Genomic DNA, 10,361 nt, shown 5'->3' on the forward strand with positions numbered 1-10,361 from the left:
TCCGGGAAGCGCTATCGGGTACCGTAAAGCTGAGAAGAACGTAAAGCAAAGGAGAAAGATGTAAATCAGACGCACGACAGATGTATTTTTTTATTTATTTAATTTAAACCACAAATATACAAACATGATCAAAATCAACAAGAGAACACAATATGTAAGGCACATAGTAACTAACCAATATCACAACACCAACAGGTAATAAAAAATAAAGACAAAATAAATAATAACAATAATGAAAAAGAAAATTACTGTACAAGAGACGGACAAACACATCAAATAAAATTAAATAAAACGATAAATACAAAATAATATAACCCTAAATTTGATAGGTTAGAGGACACCAAAAATATCAGTGTATGCATTGAGTAAAGCTACTGCAAAAAAATATATATACTCGATCAGTCTTATATAGCAAAATGTCAATAGAAACGATTACTCTTTGTACGTCATGTGAAATTTTTGGATATATATATTTCTTACTGGTTTTTACAATAGAAAAAGCTCTGGTACCTTACGTAAATATCTGCTGACAAATAAAGTAAATGAAATTTCTTTTAATATTATTCACAGGTATCCACCCAAACATTAGATTCCAAAGTTTAGGAAATATATGCCAATGACTGTAGACCAACACATTTTAGAAAGATGTATCCCGATTTATTATTGATTACGTGACTCTGAGTTCACTCTTTACTGGAAAAATATCTGTTTGGTATCTTCAATAACGGTGATTAAAAAACATAACAAGTTTTTATTATAAATGCAATAATCAGTCTTGCAAAATTCCATATCCACAAATCCAAATTCAGTCACTCAAAACCACTTTTTGGAATTGTTGTCACAGAAAGCAAACAATACATAAAAAATATTTTATATTCTAAAAACGAGGACGCAGCTAAGACTTTTGCTTTATGGTCTTTATTTGGTATTTTAGTTTTGAATCCTCCTGACTATTCTTTTCTTTATTTCATGTGTATTAAAAACTTTGTTGTTTATATTTCTAAATGTAACTAGACTTGTTCAATAAAGATTGTTAAAAAAAAAAAGCGTACTATCAGTATCAACACAGTAGTAGAGCAATTGGATTGGTTGACTTTTGAAAAATGTTAGGGACTGAACGAGCTAATGCATCGATCGGCTCTTGCTAAAGTATACACATTTTCAGCGAGCGACAGACTGTAAGTTGCTCTTAAAACGTAGCTGCCTCTTGTATAAATCCAGGATCTAATGGCGAGTATCTTCGTCCGGAGGTTCTTTCTGGTGTCCACTCAACTTGTAAGTTATAGGTCAAACCATTGTTCAACGGTTATTTTCCCTGTGTCTCTTGTAACCTTGCTTTCTTGCGTCTAGAAATACCCGCTGTCGAGTTGTTTGCGTCTGGCCAAGCCAGCGAAGGAGACGGCCGCCGGGGCTAGACTTTTGTCCAGTGATCCTCCAGAGAGAATCGGCCGATATCCAGTTCCTAATAAGAAAGACTTGCCTTATGATATAGTGGAACTTATGGAGGAAGTGGAGTTCAAGGTAGGAAAAATAAAGCGACAAGATACTGGAAAACTGCTACGGGTAAACTTTGCTGTGTGATCGATTGGCGGGTGCTGCTTGCTGATGATGTGGACCGTCCCTTAGAAATTGCCACTCGAAATTGACGAACTATTAAAACTAATCAACTTCATTGCTGTATTCAAAACAAATTGGTACAACTGTCAGTCAAAGGTCTCTTCGCTATTGCTGTATACAAATCAAATATTATCCAGGTCAAACCTCTAGTTTATATACGTATTGTTGTTTTCAAATCATATGTTATACTGGTCCAGTCTCTGTTTTGCTTTGTTTTCAACTTTTTATTCAGACTTCCAATTTATTTGTTACTTTTGTATTCAAATCATGCTATACTGGTCAAATCAAAGTTTTTCTTTTGTTTCTCACTTTTCTCTTCATGGTATATGGTGGTAAATAGGTTGCACTACAGTATACTAATTTAGATTGTGTGTCTGGCAGTGAAACCTCGGTTGTAATCAGGACGGGACTAGATAAGCGAAGTTGCTTCCTCCCGCTTCCCATTTCGACAAGTCATGTCAAACAAATGTGAAATGAATCTGTAATAAGCATATTGTTTATGTGCTTGCCAAAATAAACAAATCAAGGGGGACTGTAACAAACTTGTTTGTTTACAGGGAGGATTCTTACCAAATGTCTTCAAAGTCCTCTCTCACAGACCTGCAGAATTTCGAGCCTTCTTCTCTTACTACAATGAACTCATGAGCAAGGAGACAGGTGTGTCTACCGCTCTTTCTGAAACAACATGGGCATGTATTGTTAAAAGTGGACATAAGAAAATGTACGTTGTCTTGTATACAAATAGTATAACAAATTGTTACAAATGGTCGCTTGCGTGGAACCAAAAAAGATTTACATTTTGTTTTGACCAATATTACACTGATATTCTTTTGGCTTCCAGGTGGACTTACCAAAGCAGATCGTGAGTTAATCGTGGTGGCCACAAGCATCCATAATAAGTGTCTTTACTGCGTGGTTTCCCACAGTGCACTTCATCGCATCTACTCAAAGAACCATACCCTCTCAGACCAGGTAGCACTTGTGACAAACCGACTCATTGCTATTTAAGTATTTAAGCTATTTGACGTTTTCAATTGTTAAGTCAGATTCATTTGTATATTAGAGTATACAAATCAACCTGGACAGATGGATATTGTACTATACTTTATTATGTACAATAAGCAGCAGAGTGAAAGGCAGTTCTAAACATAGTACATACAGTACTTCTCTTTAAATCTTTGTCCAAATTGTTTCTCTTCGGGTTTGTTTGATAAAATGTCTGTTTCATTGTTGAACCGATTTACCTGAAACTCCAATTTTGACATGTTTCACTGTAAAATAACTTTTCTGCTAATATGAGCTGTCAAGAATATCCTCATGAGCTCCCTCTGACTCCTACCTTAGGTTGTAGTCAACTATGAAAACGCAGAGCTGCAACCGCGCGAGCGCGCCATGTTGGACTTTGCGATGGCCGTGTGCCGCGCAGACACCATCACTGACGAGCACTTCAAGTCCTTAGAGAAAGTGGGCTTTGATAGAGAGGACGCCTGGGACATCGCTGCCATCGCGGCCTTCTTCGCCATGTCTAACCGGCTCGCCCACCTCACTGACATGCAGCCAAATAAAGAATTTTACAACATGGGCCGCATACCCCGAGACAAGAGCAAAGACAAGGAGGGCAAAGATACCAAGTGACTTGCCTGACAAGTTTAATTTAGGTGAAGATATATAAATAATATTAATATATAAATTGTTATAATTAGGTAAATTAATTAAGTGTACACTCCATACTTGGCATACAGTGGTGAAATTATCATTTTGGGCTGTCACTGTTTGGGATGAAGAGAAACATTAAACCTTAGATAATCTATTGTCTTAGTTTTTTGTTTCTTTTTTTCGCATTTTGAGGTACATTAAATCAAAGGATTTGGCCTTAGAAAACGCAATCGAAATGAATATGTAGATCTGCGTTGTTAGACAGAAAACTCCAATGAACTAACTGCTCATCATAAAATACAGACGCTTCCTTTTTTATTTACTTCTAGATTGGTGGTCAACACTAGGTGGCACTAGAGCATCATATTGTTGGAGCGATTTAAAGTTTTAGAGTCCCCACCTTTGTCAAAAACGATTTTTCTCCCTGCACTTTATGGAAAATAAATACTTTCAAATACGAGAAGTTGTTTATTTGTATAATGTAATTTGCCAATGTACAGTATACCAAGAAAAATATTACTTTGCTCTTTGCTAATGTATAAAATAATCTGGGAAAGTGTGAAGACATGAAGTCAAAAGTCATTTCCTCAACACTGCTTACACCTGATGGAGATTGATCACATGAAGACAAGATGAACAGCTTTCCGATGGAAGGATTCATTCGTTTCTTTCTGTAGCCTTGTACATCGACTGCTGAATCAATACAATTTGATCTTTGCTTTAAACTATTAGGGGATATTGCACATGCTTCTCCCGTGGCTCATTCGATCAAATATCAAAACAAGTTAAATTTGGGTCTTGATTAGTTCAGACTGGGTAAAAGGTGTGTGAACAAGTACGCATTATTCTCTCTCTACACCAACGATTGCTCCTCAGGCGACTCTTCTGTGAACTCTCACCGGACTGATTCCCCGGGATGGTGACGAGACTGTGTGCAGACAGGTGGTGGAGCGGCTGGTCCACTGGTGCAGCCAAAACCACCTGGAGCTGAACCCGCTCAAGACCGTGGAGATGACAGTGGACTTCAGGAGAGACCCTTCGCCACTTCCACCCCTCACCATCCACAGTAATGCTATTCCCACCACAGACACCTTCAGGTTCCTGGGATCCACAATCTCCCAGGACCTGAAATAGACTGGCCACATAGACTCTGTCCAGAAGAAGGCACAGCAGAGGCTGTACTTTCTGAGACAGCTCAGGAAGTTCAGCCTGCCACAGGAGCTGCTGAAGACCTTCTATACTGCCATCATCCAGTTTATACGCTGCACCTCCATCACTGTCTGGTTTGGATCGGCCACCAAACTCGACAAGCACAGACTGCAATGGACAATCAGGACTGCAGAAAAGATAATCAGGACCAACCTCCCATCTATCCAGGACTTGTACCTGTCCAGGACCAGGAAACGTGCAAGTGACCCTTCTCACCCAGGTCACAGTCTGTTCGGACTTCTCCCCTCCAGACGGCGTTACAGAGCGCTGTACGTCAAAACCAACAGACACAGCTTCTTCCCCCAGGCTGTCGCTCTGATGAACTCGCACCACTCATAGAGTCTCAGAGACATCACTGGGCAATAACATCCTGCCCTTCCACTTAAATGTAATTTGTCACCTGAATGTTGTTAGTCACTTAAAATACAGAGATTGAGATCAACCGGAGTCAAATTCCTTGTTTGGAATGGGCAAATTTGGCCGATTCTGATTCTGATTTAGTCCTTAATATAGTGTTGGTGTTTGGTCACAAGTCCATTCTTAAATTTCACTAAAAATACCATCACAAATATTTTTATTTGCAAGCTACGTATGTAACTGTCAGCAAGTATGTTCTCTATACTGTACTGATATTAAGGGCACCATTATTTTAACTGTTTTTCTCAAGACGTTTTCTAGAAAGAGCAAATGACGACTTTGTGTCATGTTGGGTTACATTCCAGATATCTTCGATTCAAATATTGGGAATACTACACTCTCCGTACTCATAATGTCTATGGAGTACTGCTGGATCTTTCCACAGAAATGCAGCAGCTCTTCCACAAACTCCTGTTTCAGATTAAAGGGTCCCAGATTGATAATCCAAATGCACATTCACTCAGATTACTACTTCCCTGTGGATTACAGGTCATGTGCCTTCTCATATTTGCTCATAGAGAATGGTTTAAGCCTTACTATTTTTGCTTTTGCATCCATGGATGTGTTCTATTTGTGTCTTGTTTTGCATGTTTGTTTTATCCTTCTATGGTAGACTCTGGCCTTATTTGCAGTGTCCCTAAGTACACTGGCATTGAATCTATTGATTTTAGACAAGCAAGGTTGTGTTAACACCCTGATATTGTTTAGGATTTGGCATCATTTCACACAATCGTGACACATTCACAGCCCATTAGTTTGATGTGAAGATTGAGTGAATGACTCAAAACAATCTCAGAAGTTTCCTTGCCCTTGAAGACTGGCAAGAACACATTTTGGCAGACTCAGATGTTTTGCTCGTTTTGCTTGAGCGTGCCATGCATATAAAAATCATTTCACTCTTTTGTGCTATACTTAATTGTGTCTCTGAAATGTACTTATTTAGGTCCAGCATACATCTGAGGCTGCAAACCGATGACAGATATTTGCACTACCTGGTACTTTTTTGTTACCCTTTTTTTCATTCCTCAGTCCCTGGATAAGGTTTATCTCCTTGTAAGTAAAACCTGATTCTTGTTGTCTTGGTTTGACTGAAGCATTCACTGTGTGCCACTGTAATCATTTGTGCAAAACTGATGCGTGCCGAGCTAAGCTGAGCTGAGCCAAAACAACACTGTGCAGAGAAAAAGCGGCATAAGTCCAGCCACCTTCACTAGTGTTCTCTCATTTGGTGATCCGTCACATTCGCATTCAAGATGTACGGCTATACTGGAAGAAGAACCGTATCTTATGATAGCAATAAATATGCCATGATGGAATTTATCAATTAACAGCTCAATGAATTATTGAGATATTCGACACGGCGAAATATTTCAATGAACTGTGCTTGCTAAAGCAGATCTGCAAGCTTCTTCTTAAACTGGTCAAGGGCAGTGTTGCGGAGTGAAGGCCCGCACGACTGATGGTGATTTAATTGACCCAGGACTGACATAACCTAAATGTAATATGTAAATGTAATAAATGTAATTAAAATTAGCTTCAATTTAAAGTATTGGGGGCCCAAAAATAAATTTGTTAATACGCTCTAAATCACCGGTGAAACTCCTAACTTTGGTTAAATCATGCAACCTGTGTTCACGCAACAGTGATCTTTTTTTTTTTTATACAGTAATATTGTAAATTAAAGTGCCAACAGCATAATGCAATCAGTAGAGTCCAATCATAAATTTAATATGGACTGAATTGGCCTCTAAAACAGCATACATGAAATGTGTCAAAATGTATACGTAGCATAAAGGGAATGAGTGGCACAAGTGCAAAAATGCGAGGACTCCTAATTCCAAAGCTATTATGTACTTATCTATAATTCAAGTTAATGGCTCTTCAAAGCACATACTGTTCTTTAGGAGGGGTGCATGATATATGATAGTGCTAAATTTAATGACTTTCCATTTGTGTATCCCAGTCAAGCATAGCAGTGAAAGCCAACATCATTGCAACAAAGTCTGGAAATCTTTAAAAAAAAGTATTGATAATGACAACAAATGCAACCAACTGAATTCAAAGTTTAGCACGTAAATCATCAGACTCGGCCTATAAAAAAAAAAAAACAATAACAACAAAAAAGTAGGGATAAATCAACACAAGATACATGGAAGAGTGGCAAACTATTTGACCTTGCTGACCTGACAGGTGTCTTGGGTGCAGGGCGACGAGAGGAGATCTGAGATCAGCTTGCAGCAGCATTGCTTCTTAACTACCCTCTTGAACCGAGAGGAATGAGTGAAATAGCCGTGGGATAGAGAAAACGTAATTTCGGTCTCTTTGTGTGTTGTGACATGTGGAGAGAATGACAATAAAGCTGACTTTGACTTTGAAAGAATGGGAGGGTGGTTGTAAGAGGAAAGTTGGAACAGTGGGAAACTTGCAATTTTTTGCATCTCATGGCTTGTGTAAGGAATTAAAACCTTTCACTTATATGATTTCACTATTCGTATAGGGACATCAGAGTGGGTTTGTATGGGGAGGTAGTTTTTTATTTCTTTGCCCATTAGATTAAAGATAGATTTTGCCATTGCTCTGTGGTCACTTGCAGTAGGCTTAACTGCAGTATTTTCTTGCATTTTCTTTGGCCAATTCAATAAAAGAATATAAAAGCATTTTTATATCAACCACCTTTTGCTGTTTATCATTCTTTCATAGAGCCCCTTAAGCTCCAGGAGAAAGGAAATCATGGTGTCGTACTGGTTTAAAAAAATCGGAGTAAAAAAGAAACACTTCTACTGTATGTTTCAAGAGCTTTATAGTATTTGAACTGATGACACACAAATCACATGAGCAGTCAATATGGAAATGGAGGGCGGCAGTGATTTAGATTTTTCCCCATTGTTTATCAAACCACGGCTGGGTTTCAATTGCAAATAAACCAAAAAATTAATCCTCTCTTTTTTTGTAGCCACTACATTAGGTACACAAAAGGAATAGCATGTGGTGACTCTAAAATTATAATGTAGTTTTGTTGTTCAATAATTATGATTGAAGCTCAATTGCTTCTTAAGTGTCTGCATTGTTTTGTTTTTACCCCACGAAGTTGACATCAGCTTCACACTGAGCTCAGCAGTCTGAGCATTTGACACAATGTGAACGCACAATCTGTTATCACGCACATCCCCACTGCGCGCAGTCTCCACGAGGGAGTCTGCAGCCTCCCTTACTGCCCTTCCATCCTACTTCGCCGTCGCCCCACACAACGCCTTGTTTCACGAGTGACACTCAAAACAAACAAGTACAAAAGTCAACAACATATGTTGTCACCATATACGTCAGTCGATCGAAGGTGTAAGATTGACAGTCAAAACACATCCTCACCGGGTGTTGGCAATGTTGAGGAAGACCCATCTGTTACGATCCTTCCCTTATGACCATCATCTTACTGTCAAATAATGAAAGGCTGCAGGAGGGAAAAGTTCATAGCAAAACTTCTAATAGATGTTTCCGAGCTGCATCTATGATTACTGTGGTCCTCCCCAATTTTCTCAGTGCTGATTTCTAATTATGTCACATGTACTGGGTCAGGAGGCTTCTATTTAATTCTCAGTTTTTGAGTAATTACAACGTGATGAGATCACATTTCTCATGACTAATGGGTTCAGCTTCACAGCAATAATTGATTAAACTGCAGATTATAAGAAGGTATTCAGTGTGTGTGATGGTTTGGCTTTGATTTCAGGTTCATTTTTTCATTTGCATATTTTTACAATTTCTGGTGTGATTTATTTTCCCAAAGAATACTGTTTCACTTTCTAGCATTTGTTTTGTTAAAATGGGACAAAGCTAATGGTGTATGAGGCCAATATCTAATGGCCCGATGACCGTCCAAATTGTCGTAAAGGGGAAATCAGCAATTTACATTAAAAAGAGAGATAATGATGCATTTGCACCATTTCAAAAGCATTACACACTAAATCTAATGAATATTTGATATGCTGCACAATGTGAACTGTACTAAGGTCCACAAATATATTCTTCATTCAATGGGATACAGAAATTGTTGGAACAATCAGAGCAAACATTTAGTACAAAGACTTTGAAAATTTCATCCTTAAGTCAAATTGCACATGCAACTGTAAAATGGTCTAAAACTATTCTTAATATATTATTATTTCATTTAGGTCACAATTGGGACTGATCAGTCTCTGACTGTGTTTGAAGTAAGCCATATACACTCAGCTTCTTTAAATAGAAAGCCGTACGGTACTGAAGATGGCAGATGAATGCATAACGCTGATACAGCACCGGGCCAAATTATTAAAAGCTTTATCTACAACAATAATTATTCTGGGAGAATGTCTGTTTTACCGACCCTACTAAATGAACCCAGATTGTTCTCAAAGAGAGGGCAGTCCGCCCCCAAGCCCAGCAGGCCAGAATTAAAGAAATGTTCATTCCCAGAAAATTAAATATATTCCAGAATTACAGTCTAGCCCCTGCAGTGTATCAGCAACTGTTGAAAAACTAATTAAAATGGGTAGGGCCTAAACTTTGTAAATTGGGAGCCCGGCTTCTTCTCTTCTGAGCAGACTTTCTGAAAGAGTTTGTTGTGTGCCGATGAGGTTTGCTCATTTATACAGAAGAACATGATTGAGGTCAGAGGTCACTCGTGTGAATGCCTAACAGTCTCTTTTCTAGCTCATCCCAGCGTTTTCCATACCAAAACCTTCCAATTCGTTTTTTCCCACACAGGACAAATACATAAAATGCTCCAGAATGTCATGAAAAGATGATGACTTATGGTTTACTTATTGAAAGGGTAAAAACCCGGTCGGTTATGTGTTACTTTTGTCAATATAGGCTACAGACCTGAACTCACGGAACACAGTGTTCCAGAGCAGGACTGCACAATGAGTACATTTATTCCCACTCTTATGTTCCACATCTGTGTATAAAACACACAGGGACATTAAATCAGGTGGAAACTCCATCCAGTCGGCATTTGCTTCCGAGCTATCAGTGGAAATGTACGCCTCAGTTCCAGTGTTCTATCTGTGTCGGGGGAGGGGGTTGACATGTTTATGGTCAATTAGGTGACCTCAGTGAAAAACATCTTATGGTGAGGTCGATGACAAAGTGCATTACAAAACACTGTAAACATTTATGCTGTGTTTTTGTGTGATGTGATTAGTTGGATCCACTCACATCTGCATTCATTTACTATGAGTAAAAGTGACACCCCAACCAAAACAGTCTCAGCAGAGGCGTAGCCAGGAATTTTTCCAGTAGGGGCGCGCGCCCACAGGAAAAAAAATCAAACATAACCCACGCCGTTCGCTGTTTGCTAAAACAACATCCGGGTCCGGGAGGCAAACGGTGAATGGATAACATCGCCCACATAGAATAGCGCAAGCACATTCGCGCTAGACCGAAAGAAAAAAACGGCATGAAAATGAAGAATCGAAAAAGCTCGA

The 10,361-nt window shown here is 38.8% G+C and overlaps 1 protein-coding gene across 1 annotated transcript; it reads left to right on the top strand.

Moving 5' to 3' along the window:
• The first annotated feature begins 1,033 nt into the window (after positions 1 to 1,033).
• Positions 1,034 to 3,736, top strand: si:ch211-175m2.5 (uncharacterized protein LOC568697 homolog). The gene is made up of 5 exons (XM_061274185.1): positions 1,034 to 1,275; positions 1,351 to 1,521; positions 2,175 to 2,274; positions 2,459 to 2,589; positions 2,962 to 3,736. The coding sequence occupies exons 1-5, from the start codon at positions 1,228 to 1,230 to the stop codon at positions 3,250 to 3,252; spliced, it is 741 nt and encodes a 246-aa protein (XP_061130169.1). The 5' UTR covers positions 1,034 to 1,227; the 3' UTR covers positions 3,253 to 3,736.
• Positions 3,737 to 10,361: the final 6,625 nt, after the last annotated feature.

This window comes from Syngnathus typhle, linkage group LG1 (assembly GCF_033458585.1).
Source record: "Syngnathus typhle isolate RoL2023-S1 ecotype Sweden linkage group LG1, RoL_Styp_1.0, whole genome shotgun sequence".
In the NCBI taxonomy this organism is placed as follows: Eukaryota; Metazoa; Chordata; class Actinopteri; order Syngnathiformes; family Syngnathidae; genus Syngnathus; species Syngnathus typhle.